This window comes from Prionailurus viverrinus, chromosome A3, assembly GCF_022837055.1.
Source record: "Prionailurus viverrinus isolate Anna chromosome A3, UM_Priviv_1.0, whole genome shotgun sequence".
Lineage (NCBI taxonomy): Eukaryota > Metazoa > Chordata > Mammalia > Carnivora > Felidae > Prionailurus > Prionailurus viverrinus.
Window position 1 is genome coordinate 81,113,861 of NC_062563.1, and position 14,698 is coordinate 81,128,558.

Consider the following 14,698-nt stretch of genomic DNA (forward strand, 5'->3'; position numbering starts at 1 on the left):
TACCATCTACTAACTCTGCCCAGTGATCTCTGCATTCCCTGCTTTTCTCACTTTTGATATTTGTATTATCCACATAAATGTTAAGAATTTAGGGATAGAAGACTATTTTCTTGACCACTGTATGAATCAGAGATAGAGCTGGGTAAGATGTTAGTTGGGTGAAGAAATTTGAACTTGGAAATCATGTAGGTGGTTCTCCTACTGATTACTCGTGTAGGTTCAGGCAAGCTCTTTACTCTTTGATTGCTTTAGTTTTCTTATCTGGATTAGATCTCCTAAGGGTATCTTCAGGTCTAAAATCCATTGATGGTCATTTTTTCATTATGAATTTGGGCGCCTGAGTGGCTTAGTCAGTTGAGCATCCAACTTTGGTTCAGGTCATGATCTCGTGGTTTCTGGGTTCGAGCCCTGCATCGGGCTCTCCACTGATAGCTTAAAGCCTGGAGCCTGCTTCCAATTCTGTGTCTCCCTCTCTCTGTCTGCCCCTTCCCAGCTTGTGCCCTCTCTCTCTCTCTTTCTCTCTCAAAAATAAATAAACATTAAAAAAATGGGGCACCTGGGTGGCTCAGTCGGTTAAGCGTCTGCCTTTGGCTCAGGTCATGATCTCACAGTTCGTGAGTTTGAGCCCTGCATCGGGCTCTGTGCTGACAGCTCAGATCCTGTAGCCTGTACGGATTCTGTGTCTCCATCTCTCTCTGCCCCTCCCCCACTTGCTCAGGTGTGTGCTCTCTCTCTCTCAAAAGTAAATAAACATTAAAAAATATTAAAAAAAAAGAATTTTACAAATACTGTATCTTTGCTGTTGTGGCTAATAAGAAAAGTTCAGTTATTATACTCTTTTTATGTTTTTATTCTGTGGGGAGGCTATGAAAATATAATGATGGTGAGTTTGGAAAGACCAGAGGAATAGTCTGACCTACTATCACAGTATGTAAGAATTAGAATTGTCATAAATCTTCAAGATTAACTGTGTAGGTATGTAGAGTGAAGTTTTCATTAAGGATTGTCTAAGGTAGGCAGAAATTTACTTTTCAAAATGGAGATTCTTGACTTTGTGAAGTTTTTGTTCTAGAAGTGTCAATAGGCATATTTCCATAAATAGAGGAATAGAAGAATCTCTAGAGATATTCTTTAATCAGTAGAACTCAGCTTTTTGCTGTTGGGTATAGTGTGCTAACTCTGTTGTGGTCAGTGTCTACTTCCCTTTCCTTCCCTGAAGTTTTATGATTGGACGGCAATGGAGAGAGAATAGAGGGAGAATTACTAACAATTTATGAGTTGAAGTGGGGAGATGCTGCTAAACCTATCTTATGCTGGTATCTTAACTAACAAAATATGATAAGATTTGAATGGACATAAGTTTCCATGATCTTGATCCTTTCTCACTTCCATTTTGTGGGTTCAAATCCAACTTCTGCCACTTACTTGCTGTGTGATCTTGGGCAAGTCCGTGTCTCATTTTCCTCATCTGTTAAATTTGTTCCTTGTCACACACCTGCAGTCATATCCTCTAGCTTCTTTCTTGTTATCATGAAAGAATTATCTATGCTTCTGGCAAAGGTCAATCTGTCTCTTTTTCCTACTGTTAAGGGCATGACTCTAGTAATTTTCTCTTTTGCATCATTCAGTTTTCCCTCTTAACTGGATATTTACCATCAGCATTAAAATATTTTTATTAAAAAAATTCTCTCTGCCATTATTTTACCACTAAAGGCAGACTAGTTTTCTCTTTCAATTACAGCAAAAATCTCAGAGGAATTGAGTGTACTTGATATCTTTACTTTCTGTTTTCTTATTCTTTGTTGAACCCTTTCCAATCCAGTCAGGCATTTGCTCTCATCATTCCACTGAAATGGCTCTTGTGAAGTCAGAATTGGCTTCTGCTTTCTTAAATCCGATGGTTATTTTTCAGGTCTCATTCTGTCTAACCTATCACCAAGATTTGGCACAGATTGTCTCCCACTCCATGAAACATTTTCTTCACTGGACTTTCAGGATACCACACACCTTTGGTTTTCCTTCTGCTTGTACCAACCCTCTTTTGCTGATTCCTCCTCACTTCCTGGACCTGTTAATGTTATGCTCCAAGGTTCAGTTCTTGAACATTTATATTCTCTATCTGTACTCTGTCCCTTGGGATCATATCCACTCTTAAGCTTTAAGTATCACCTATGTATGGTAATGATTCCCAGATTTATTCCAGCTGCCTGTTTGAAGATCTACACTTGAATATATAATATGCACCTTAGATTTAATGTGTATAAAACAGAGTTCCCAATCTTACTTTCCAAACCTGCTCTTCTTGCAGTCTTGTTTTGTATCTGTTAATAGCAATTCTCTTCTTCCAGTTGCTCAGCCTTGGTTACTTTCTTTCTCTCATGTAGTCTGCAGATCTTGTTGTTTCTGTCTTGAAAATATAAAGAAAAAAATATATCCAGAATCTGACCACTTTACCACTTTTCTACCACTTGAAGCCAAATCACCATCACCTCTCCCCAGGATTATTGCAATAGCTTTTACTTGGTCTTCCTGTTTCCTCTCTTATGTCTAGAGCCTATTCTTGCTATATTAGTGAAGTGTGTCCTTTAAAACATAACTTAGAGCATCATGCCTTTGCTTAAAAACCTTCAGTGGCGGGGCGCCTGGGTGGCGCAGTCGGTTAAGCGTCCGACTTCAGCCAGGTCACGATCTCGCGGTCCGTGAGTTCGAGCCCCGCGTCGGGCTCTGGGCTGATGGCTCAGAGCCTGGAGCCTGTTTCAGATTCTGTGTCTCCCTCTCTCTCTGCCCCTCCCCCGTTCATGCTCTGTCTCTCTCTGTCCCAAAAATAAATAAACGTTGAAAAAAAAATTAAAAAAAAAACAAAACAAACAAACAAACAAAAAAAAACCTTCAGTGGCTTTCCATTTCACTTTAATTATAAATAAGTCAAAAGTCTTTGTAATGGCCTCTCAGAGCCTTATATGACTGGACCCTCCTTATTTCTCCAGCCTGGTATCTAACTTTGCTCCAACCACATTGGCCTTGTTGTTATCTGACTGACCTTTCCAGTTGCTGTTCCATCTCCTTAGAAGTCTCATCCCATGTATCTATGTATCTGATTCCTTTACCTCTGTCAGGCCTTCTCTCAAGTCTCCTTCTCAATGATGCCTTCTCTGACTATCCTGTTGACATTTGTTACTTTCTCTTGCCTCCCCTCCAGCCTTCTTTCTTCCATTTTTTTCTCCATAGCACTTCCTCTATCTAACATACTGTATATTTTACTTAATTATTTTGTCTGCTTCTTTCTAGTATATCGTTAACTCCACTAAAGCAGATTTTTTTTTTTTTTTAACTACTCCAGTGCCTGGACAGTGCTTGGCAGATAGAATCAATTGTATGCGTGAATCAGTGAGTCAGTGAATGAATGAATGAATGAATGAATGAATGAATGAATAGTAGCTACCTCATAGGGTTCTTATACTAATTAAATGAGTTAAACATAAGTAAATTTCAAACTTGGACTGACATTTAGAAAGTACTCCATAGTGTTAGCTTTCATTATCACTTTCATGGAGTGTCCTGCAGCTCATAGAAAAGAAAACGGAGATGTCTTGGCATACCTAATCTTCCATCAGCTTTGACTGGAAATGCCACCACAAAGAAAGAACTATAGTGATGACTTCCAAATTTTGGAAGGTCCTTAGGGAACCACAATAAACCAGATTGACAAGGAAAAAGAATCTTTAAAATTACAAGTGCTAGAAATATTAACTCTATAAAAACTGTTTTCTTCTTTACTTGTCCCAAATAAACATTACAGTTTAATGGGAAATGAACTTAAATGCAAAGTATGCACTTTGTTTTTCCTTTTAAAGAATGAATTTGCCTTTAAGTTCCTAGATCAAAAAATATATTTTTTTAATGTTTATTTATTTTTGAGAGAGAGAGAAAACAAGTAGGGGAGGGGCAGAGAGAGAGGGGTGCACAGATCCGAAGCAGGCTCCAGGCTCTGAGCTGTCAGCACAGAGCCTGACATGGGGCTTGAACTCACAAACCATGAGATCATGACCTGAGCTGAAGTCGGATGCTTAACTGACTGAGCCACCCAGGTGCCCCGATCACAAAATAATGTTTAAAATATTTCTCCTAAAAAATTTTTATCCAATCACAAACAGTAGCTTTTGAAAATATGAGACACCTCATTTTTGCATATTCTTGCATGTGATGGTGGGAGGGAGAGAGTGAAATTTTGGTTACAGATAGTGATCTATAGCTATCATGTGATAGAACTGTCATGGCCCAACTTTAATGCTTGAAAAATCTAACTTGATTAATCTTTTTTGTTTCAAGGAGACTACAGATCTAATAGATAAACAGTGTCAATAAATTTTTGTAAATTATTAACATTGCATTTCCTGTACTTCATATTAAAACCATTATTTTAACTATTCTGGTAGGCTCATAGCTGGCAACCTGGAATAAAAAATCCATACCGTGGTGTTGTAGTGTGGCCTGTTCCTGAAAACATTGAAATCACTGTGACGCTTTTTAAGGTAAGTTCCATTTTTATAATTTATGCAACTTATTATTTTATAATCATGGTTCTAAATGACAGAATATTTCAGTATTCGTTGTTCTATATATTTGGGTGCAAATATATAGAATATGCATTGTTTTTGTGGATATCAATGCACATCAATGCACAGTTTATATCAATGCAAGTTCATCAGGGTATTTCATGGTCTATGAAATCAGAATAATTTGGGAGTCCTTTTCAACTTGTTAACAATTTTGAGATCAGTTGAAATACTTCTCTTACTACTTCCTATATTCTACCCACAGGAAACTTAAAAAAAATTTTTTTTTTAATGTTTCTTTTTGAGAGAGAAAGAGAGACAGAGCACGAGGAGGGGAAGGGCAGAGAAAGAGGGAGACACAAAATCAAAGCAGGCTCCAGCCTCTGAGCTGTGAGCACAGCCCAAAGCGGGGTTCAAACTCATGAACTGAACCATGAGATCGTGATCTGAGCCAAAGTGGGATGCTTAACCGCCTGGGCCAGCCAGGCGCCCTACCCATAGGAAACTTTAAAGTGCTTTATCGTAGAAAGTGAGGTTTGTGGAATTCCTTAGTCCTGAGCCTCATTTTGTTAGCCCTATTTGACTAATCAGAAGATATGTTTTAAAATTAGTATTCAATAAGTATTTTAGGGGCACCTGGGTGGCTCCATCGGTTAAGCGCTAGACTTCTGCTCAGGTCATGATCTCACAGCTCGTGAGTTCGATCCCTGTGTCAGGCTCTGTCCTGACATCTCAGAGCCTGGAGCCTGCTTCAGATTCTGTGTCTACTTCTCTCTCTGCCCCTCCCCTGCTTGCGTACTCTCTCTCTTTCAAAAATAAACATTAAAAAAATTTTTTTAAAAACAAGTATTTTATTAATGTTAATGTAAGAAGATAAATTTTAAATTGATATTTGATAAATATCTTTTTTTTTTCAACGTTTATTTATTTTTGGGACAGAGAGAGACAGAGCATGAACGGGGGAGGGGCAGAGAGAGAGGGAGACACAGAATCGGAAACAGGCTCCAGGCTCTGAGCCATCCCCCCAGAGCCTGACGCGGGGCTCGAACTCACGGACCGCAAGACGTGACCTGGCTGAAGTCGGACGCTTAACCGACTGCGCCACCCAGGCGCCCCCATATTTGATAAATATCTTAATGACATTAATATTTTACAAGTACTGTAGCTTAAAAGCAAGATTCTGGTTGTAAATTCAAAGGACAGATCCAAAAACATAGCTGTGTGTATAACTACCTGCCTGTTATACATACATGTTTTTTTTTTTTTCTTGAAAGTCTTCCATATTTCTTGAAACATTACAAAGTAGTCCTCACTGAGTTCCCATTAGGCACTAGAATGTTTACTTTCCTAACTCCTTACCTGCTTCCCAAAAATGGTGGGGAAAGCTTTCATTTTAGCCTTTTTGAAAGTGGTAAAATTAGAAAACAATGCTTAATTTCTTCTTTGAATCATTCCGGTTGTGTTGAAGTTACTTTTGCTGGACAGAAGGAAGAAAGACATCTCATTGAGCATAATTTAATAATGTAAAGTTTGTGAAAATCCACTAAATATTTAAGGACATGAAATTTAAGTAGAGAAACATTATATGGCTTAGCATGAAATCAGTGTGTAAAAAAGTCCTTTTAATTTTGTGATCTAATTTATTAATACATTTATTCAGGAACTACTGCAGAGATCAGTAAAACAGAAGAGTGTGTTGAATGTTAATATACTAACTCATGAATGGAATACTACTTTTAAATGCTCTGTATTTCATAGATATCTATTTTACAAAAGATTTTTAACACTTTATGTTTTATAGTTTTGATATTACTGTTATTGACGTTATAACATTGCTCAATCATGCTTGTCATATATACACATACTCAATTTGCCCAGAGAGTAATAAGGGGTGAGGTAGTCACTACTCTTCCTTTTTTCAAGGAGGTTCAGGACTATCTGATAGTCCGTTAGTCAGCTGTACTAAAAGCCTGTTATTAAACTCCCTTTATCCATATATCTCTTACTGGAATGATACAGTAAGCTTGGTAGGTAGCAGCAAGACCTTTGGAACATTTCCTATCATTCTCACACAGCAACCCCAACCAAGGTTGTATAATTATCCCTTTTGTACTGATAAGGAAACTGAGACTAAAGAAGAACATGACTTGCTAAGTCACAGTGATTTAGCCCTTCTTCTTTCCTTCACATTGTACATCCTATTCTGTAATAAAAAAAAAAAAAACTGCTATGAATATAGATTACAACAGCAAGATCTCCGACATGCTTGAGGAAGGCTTTTAAGTAATTTTTTGAATATTTTGATTTGATTTGCTGTTTACACTGGGAAAGAAAACGAATGGACATAGTTTTACAACTTGAAAAAAATGACGATAGAGAGTAAGGGGCTAGAATAGGGCTGATAAATAATTGACAGCCATGTGTTTGGGAAAAGGATGTGTACTAGCTGAGCGATTCTGAATTGAAAGTGGCTGTTGAAATGGGTACTTGGAGGATTAAGAGATAAGTGTTGTTTTCAAGTACCGATGAGAATGTTCAGCATATCCTTATCACTGAACTTTTATAACTTTGAGTTTTAGTCTTTTGGAAGAAGAACTAATATCCATTTCTCCCCAGTTTGTTGTAGTAAACATTTTTGGTTAATTGTGATATTGAGGCAAACTTGCAACCATTTTAAATATTAAAACAATATTTTCAGTGGAGGCTTTTATCTCCCCAACTCCCCCTCTCTCCAGATTTCTAACAGAAGGGCAGAAAGATAAAACAACTTTTTATTCCTTCAGTGTAATTTTTGGATCTTGCTTTTGAACAGCATTTAAAATATTCAAGTGGAAAACTTTTTCATGTTTTCCTCTCTTTTATTAAAATCTCACAACTCATTTAATCTTGAAATTTGCAAGTGGGAAAGGACTGCTCTGAACCCTTTTTGTCCTAAGTGTGGTTGGTATCCACAGAAGTGTGCTCATAGACAAAATGCTTTTGCAAAAAGTTGTATGTTTCATTTTCCTACAACTTGACCAGATACTAATTTTTTTACTCTGCATGTTTGTTTTTGAAATTTGAATTAGATTGAAAATAGCTGTTTCTAGTAAATGAAAAAAAAAAAAAAACCTTTTAGGGTTTTGAAAAGAAAAATGGTTCTTTGAGCCATTTTCAGTTTTTCTCTTTACTGCAGCGGTAAGGTAGGAGATTCTAAAGGGTAGAAAGTAGGATACAGAGAAGACTTAATTGATACATGCTAGAAGCAATTTTCATTACAGATGTTTTTGTCTGATCAATAATATAAATAGTTAATTGTGTGTATATATGCCATTTTAAAATGAACATTACTTTTGCTCTTTCATGTCTTTTTACTGACTTTGACCTATCAAACGTGTCCCTTGGTCCCACTGAAACTATTCTTTTAGGAGTAATACTTTGCCTGTGTTTTTAAAACATGTTTCATCTGGGATGCCTGGGTGGCTCAGTTGGCTAATCATCTGGCTTCGGCTCAGGTCATGATCTCACAGTTCATGAGTTTGAGCCCTGTATCAGGTCTCTGCTGTCAGCACAGAGCCAGCTTCAGATCCTCTATCCCTGTCTCTCTCTACCCCTCCCCTGTGCTTTCTCTCTCTCCCTCAAAAATAAATAAACATTAAAAAAAAATGTTTCATCTCCTTTGAGAATTAATGTATGTCATATATAAGGCAGTGTTCAGTATTTGTCAAATTATAAGATATAGTCATTAATTTATTCGTCAAGTATTCTTGAGAGCCTGCTGTGTGCCTGGTACTTTTCTAGGTCCTGGGGACAAAGTAGTAAAACTGAACCAACAACATAACTAAAAGTCAGACAGACCTGGATCGTAACATAGTTTTAACACTTACTGGTTGTTCACTGTGGGATGGGACATCTTTGAGGTCTCAGTTTTCTGTTCTTTTAAATGGTAATAAAAATACTACACATTTCATAAGTTGCTGTGATGATGAAAACACTTAGCACAATAACTGGGGCAGAGTGTGTCCTTAGTAAATATTTATTGTTATTAATTATATTAGCTGTGCTGAAACTCTGCTGTGTTCCTCAACAAAATGAGGGGGAGGGAGGGCAGGCAGCAAGGGTGGTAAGATGTCTCTTTCCTCTGCATTGTGATATACTTTATTACTTGGTCTCTAAAGTAGCACTGTTTATGACCTAAATCACTCATAGAAAAGTTCCTTCAGCCTTTATTTACGGCATTCTCTCTCCATAAACCTAGTTTGTGGACAGGGCCAACCAAACTGAGGAAACAAATATCAGGTAGAATTTTCTACCTGTCTTTCTCTTCTAGCCTTTCCTACCTCCCCTCTGCCCAGCACCACAAAAGAAACTCCTTTTTGACAGATTTTTTATCCCATTTGTGTGAATTTACTCATAGAACTAATTGCCTCAGTACAGCTCAGAATTAGCCAGCCACCATGCTTTAATGTGAAAAATAAGTAAACAGAAATAAAGAACTAACTAAGGAGTTTGGAATTTATCCCATAGGTGGTGGGTGTCATTAAAGAAATCTGAGTTGGTACCAACACGGTCAGAACTGTGGTTTGGGAGAATAATCTGTGTATAAGATTGATTGGAGGGCAGAAAGACTGAATGTCGTAGTCACTTTTATCTTGAAATAGCTCAGGCACAAAATGATAAGAACCAAAACTCAGCTGTGGCAGTAGAAGCAAAAGATTATTAATAGACTAAAGTGGAATCAATCATGAATAAGATGCTTCCCTATGAGAAGCATGTGGGACCTAAACCCCATTAAAGGAATAGCAGAGCCCATTTTCCATGTATGTGTACTCCCTTATTCTTAGAGTGGAATGTTGAGCCCAAAGCCTGCTGTTTTTAAATATTCTCTCATCCTCAATCCTCCATCCCCGTGCCTTCTCTAATATGTGGAGTTGAATCTGAATAAGTAAATGCACATAGATGTGACCCCACTACTTTTCTTTTATGTCTTATACTCCGTTGCTTTTGCCTTTACTTATTCAAATATCTGTGGAAATCTGTACTATCCCACCTAGCATAGATGCCTTCTTTCTCATAAACCTTTCCTATGTATTCCTGTAAGTGATGTGTTATTTTCTTTTTATTTATTTTTTCTTTCTTTTTTTCTTTTTCAACTTACATCCAAGTTAGTTAGCAAATAGTGCAACATTGATTTCAGGAGCAGATTCCTTCATGCCCCTTACCCATTTAGCCCATCCCCCCCTCCCATAACCCCTCCAGTAACCCTCTGTTGTCCTCCATATTTAAGAGTCTCTTATGTTTTGTCCTCCTCCCTGTTCTTATATTATTTTTGCTTCCCTTCCCTTATGTTCATCTGCTTTGTATCTCAAAGCCCTTATATGACTGAAGTCATATGATACTTGTCTTTCTCTCCTGACTAATTTCGCTTAGCATAATACCCTCGAGTTCCATCCACGTTGTTGTGAATGGCAAGATTTCATTCTTTTTGATTGCTGAGTAATACTCCATTGTATATATGTATAACTGTGTTGTTTTCTAACCTCTGGTGAAACCATGTATTTCTTTTACCATATTTATTTAGATTAGTTGTGTTTGTCTTCAGAGGCAAGGACAACAGTGTTTGAGTCCATTTTCACATCTACAATTTCTTACATAATACGTAACCATTAAGTATTTGTCAAGTAAATACTTGCAAAAGTGAGCTTTTTTTTTTTTTTTTTTTTAAGTTGCATTTGGTTGGAGGCTTCATTATCCTTTCTCAGGTTTCTGAGGCATTTTCAGGGTTGATGGGAGGGGAGGAGGAATGAAGGTATCAATAGCCATGCCAATTTGCCATTTTGTGTAGATTATAAAGTCTCTTGTGCTTTGAAATTCCAGATGTTTACATAACCTCTTTAGAAGAAAACGTTGTCTCAAATGGTACTTTTAGTTTAAAATATACGAGTATAAAAACAGGATGAGGACTTTTATATGAGCATTTTATATCTTTTTTTTTTTAAGTTTGTTTATTTTGGGAGAAAGAGAACGTGGGCATGCAGGGAGAAGGAGAGAGGGAGAGAGAATCCCAAACAGGCTCTGCCCCATCAGAATGGGGCTCTGTCCCACTAACTCTTGAGATCATGACCTGAGCTGAAATCAAGAGTCCCATGCTTAACGGACTGAACCACCCAGGCACCCCAAGCATTTTATATCTTAGTAAAGCGCTTCTTAATAGTTCATTAAATTATCACTCTCTCTGATCAGGTTTCTTTTTTCAGTGGTGCAATGATGGAAGATAATTACATGTATCAACGTAAGTAAAATAGAGAATTTTTCAATATAAAATAATGATTTAGATGTAGAGAAATTATGGAAGTTTCTAAGAGTAGGCTATTCTGCTTCTCCCTTTTTAACAGTTGGTAAAAGGTAAAAAAGCACGGCCATTTGTATGTTCTTGGTTGGATTGAATGGTTGAAAGAAATCTATTTCAACTTTATATTTTGCTTTTGTTACAGGATCCTCATGCAGAGGAATTTGAAGATAAAGAGTGGACATTTGTCATAGAAAATGTAAGCTAATGGCAGATTTCATCACCTTTCACGTTGTTGACTGTATACATTGTTAAAGTACACTAGCATTTTGGTGGTAGAAGAAATGTTACTTTATTAAAATTAATAGCGATTTGTAGATTTTAGAATTTCTTTAATGAAATGATTGCCAGTAGCAGAATTATTTTTAAGAAGGTCTTTCAACAATTATAAAAGTAAAAATACTCTACTGAATTATGAGTATACTTTGTATTAGTTTGGGGCTTAAAGGAAAGACCAGGTCTTACTCATCTTTTTATCTGTTCAGCATCTAGCATGGTGCTTCTCACATAGCAAATGCTTTTTTAAACATTTGTTGAACAAAATCTTAAATGCCCTTTGACATCTTTAAAAATAAAGTACATGCTTTAGCGCTTTAGGTTGAGAGATTTTAGACTGGTGCTTTTTTTTTTTTTTTTTTTTTTTTTTTTTTTTATGAAATTTATTGACAAATTGGTTTCCATACAACACCCAGTGCTCATCCCAAAAGGTGCCCTCCTCAATACCCATCACCCACCCTCTCCTCCCTCCCACCCCCCATCAACCCTCAGTTTGTTCTCAGTTTTTAAGTCTCTTATGCTTTGGCTCTCTCCCATTCTAACCTCTTTTTTTTTTTTTTTTTCCTTCCCCTCCCCCATGGGTTCCTGTGAAGTTTCTCAGGATCCACATAAGAGTGAAACCATATGGTATCTGTCTTTCTCTGTATGGCTTATTTCACTTAGCATCACACTCTCCAGTTCCATCCACGTTGCTACGAAAGGCCATATTTCATTTTTTCTCATTGCCACGTAATATTCCATTGTGTATATAAACCACAATTTCTTTATCCATTCATCAGTTGATGGACATTTAGGCTCTTTCCATAATTTGGCTATTGTTGAGAGTGCTGCTATGAACATTGGGGTACACGTGGCCCTATGCATCAGTGCTCCTGTATCCCTTGGATAAATTCCTAGCAGTGCTATTGCTGGGTCATAGGGTAGGTCTATTTTTAATTTTCTGAGGAACCTCCACACTGCTTTCCAGAGCGGCTGCACCAATTTGCATTCCCACCAACAGTGCAAGAGGGTTCCCGTTTCTCCACATCCTCTCCAGCATCTATAATCTCCGGATTTGTTCATTTTGGCCACTCTGACTGGCGTGAGGTGATACCTGAGTGTGGTTTTGATTTGTATTTCCCTGATAAGGAGCGACGCTGAACATCTTTTCATGTGCCTGTTGGCCATCCGGATGTCTTCTTTAGAGAAGTGTCTATTCATGTTTTCTGCCCATTTCTTCACTGGGTTATTTGTTTTTCGGGTGTGGAGTTTGGTGAGCTCTTTATAGATTTTGGATACTAGCCCTTTGTCCGATATGTCATTTGCGAATATCTTTTCCCATTCCGTTGGTTGCCTTTTAGTTTTGTTGGTTGTTTCCTTGGCTGTGCAGACGTTTAAAGCAGAGATAATACCTATCCTTCTCAAGCTATTCCAAGAAATAGAAAGGGAAGGAAAACTTCCAGACTCATTCTATGAAGCCAGTATTACTTTGATTCCTAAACCAGACAGAGACCCAGTAAAAAAAGAGAACTACAGGCCAATATCCCTGATGAATATGGATGCAAAAATTCTCAATAAGGTACTAGCAAATCGAATTCAACGGCATATAAAAAGAATTATTCACCATGATCAAGTGGGATTCATTCCTGGGATGCAGGGCTGGTTCAACATTCGCAAATCAATCAACGTGATACATCACATTAACAAAAAAAAAGAGAAGAACCATATGATCCTGTCAATCGATGCAGAAAAGGCCTTCGACAAAATCCAGCACCCTTTCTTAATAAAAACCCTTGAGAAAGTCGGGATAGAAGGAACATACTTAAAGATCATAAAAGCCATTTATGAAAAGCCCACAGCTAACATCATCCTCAACGGGGAAAAACTGAAAGCTTTCTCCCTGAGATCAGGAACACGACAAGGATGCCCACTCTCACCGCTGCTGTTTAACATAGTGCTGGAAGTTCTAGCATCAGCAATCAGACAACAAAAGGAAATCAAAGGCATCAAAATTGGCAAAGATGAAGTCAAGCTTTCGCTTTTTGCAGATGACATGATATTATACATGGAAAATCCGATAGACTCCACCAAAAGTCTGCTAGAACTGATACAGGAATTCAGCAAAGTTGCAGGATACAAAATCAATGTACAGAAATCAGTTGCATTCTTATACACTAACAATGAAGCAACAGAAAGACAAATAAAGAAACTGATCCCATTCACAATTGCACCAAGAAGCATAAAATACCTAGGAATAAATCTAACCAAAGATGTAAAGGATCTGTATGCTGAAAATTATAGAAAGCTTATGAAGGAAATTGAAGAAGATTTAAAGAAATGGAAAGACATCCCCTGCTCATGGATTGGAAAAATAAATATTGTCAAAATGTCAATACTACCCAAAGCTATCTACACATTCAATGCAATCCCAATCAAAATTGCACCAGCATTCTTCTCGAAACTAGAACAAGCAATCCTAAAATTCATATGGAACCACAAAAGGCCCCGAATAGCCAAAGGAATTTTGAAGAAGAAGACCAAAGCAGGAGGCATCACAATCCCAGACTTTAGCCTCTACTACAAAGCTGTCATCATCAAGACAGCATGGTATTGGCACCAAAACAGACACATAGACCAATGGAATAGAATAGAAACCCCAGAACTAGACCCACAAACGTATGGCCAACTCATCTTTGACAAAGCAGGAAAGAACATCCAATGGAAAAAAGACAGCCTCTTTAACAAATGGTGCTGGGAGAACTGGACAGCAACATGCAGAAGGTTGAAACTAGACCACTTTCTCACACCATTCACAAAAATAAACTCAAAATGGATAAAGGACCTAAATGTGAGACAGGAAACCATCAAAACCTTAGAGGAGAAAGCAGGAAAAGACCTCTCTGACCTCAGCCGTAGCAATCTCTTACTGGACACATCCCCAAAGGCAAGGGAATTAAAAGCAAAAGTGAATTACTGGGACCTTATGAAGATAAAAAGCTTCTAGACTGGTGCTTTAATAATCATCTTCAGTTAATATACAGACTGTGGAATCCCGCATGACTAGCAGGTATATAATAGGTGTTCAGTAAATATTTTCAAATGGGGATTAGGGAAGATAGGCAATGAAAATAGAGTGAATTAAGAATGTGGGCTCTGGAGTCAGACCTAATTTTAAGCCTTAACTTGGCTCTTCTACTTACAAGCTGTGTGATTGTGGTAAGTTTCTTAACTTTTCAGCCACAAATTTATAGGGTTCATGTGAAGATTAAATGATTTCAGTGAATATTAGCTGTTACCATTTTTATCATCATGATCACCATTAAAGTTCTAAAATATATTTATAGCAGATTTATAGCATGCTTTGACTCCTTCCAGAGTCAGTGTATCGCCTGACTTCATTGTATATCTCAGTGATGAAAGGGATACTATACTGGCTGGGCCATTTTTAGCCCAGGGGAGCTGGGAAGCTTGGGAAGATCAGGTCCAAACATGGTAGGGAGAGTTCTGATGGCTGGATATCACGTCAATGTAATTGTGTTAAATGTTCATACATGTTAAC

The 14,698-nt window shown here is 37.5% G+C and overlaps 1 protein-coding gene across 11 annotated transcripts in view; it reads left to right on the forward strand.

The window, feature by feature from the left end:
* Positions 1–14,698, forward strand: part of EHBP1 (EH domain binding protein 1) — a 372,579-nt gene that overhangs the window by 108,718 nt on the left and 249,163 nt on the right. For all 11 annotated transcript variants that reach the window (XM_047852777.1, XM_047852775.1, XM_047852780.1 and 8 more), the window contains 2 exons: positions 4,437–4,532; positions 11,030–11,083. In XM_047852777.1, coding sequence (XP_047708733.1) covers positions 4,437–4,532; positions 11,030–11,083 — 150 coding nt within the window. The remainder of the gene's footprint in view (positions 1–4,436; positions 4,533–11,029; positions 11,084–14,698) is intronic.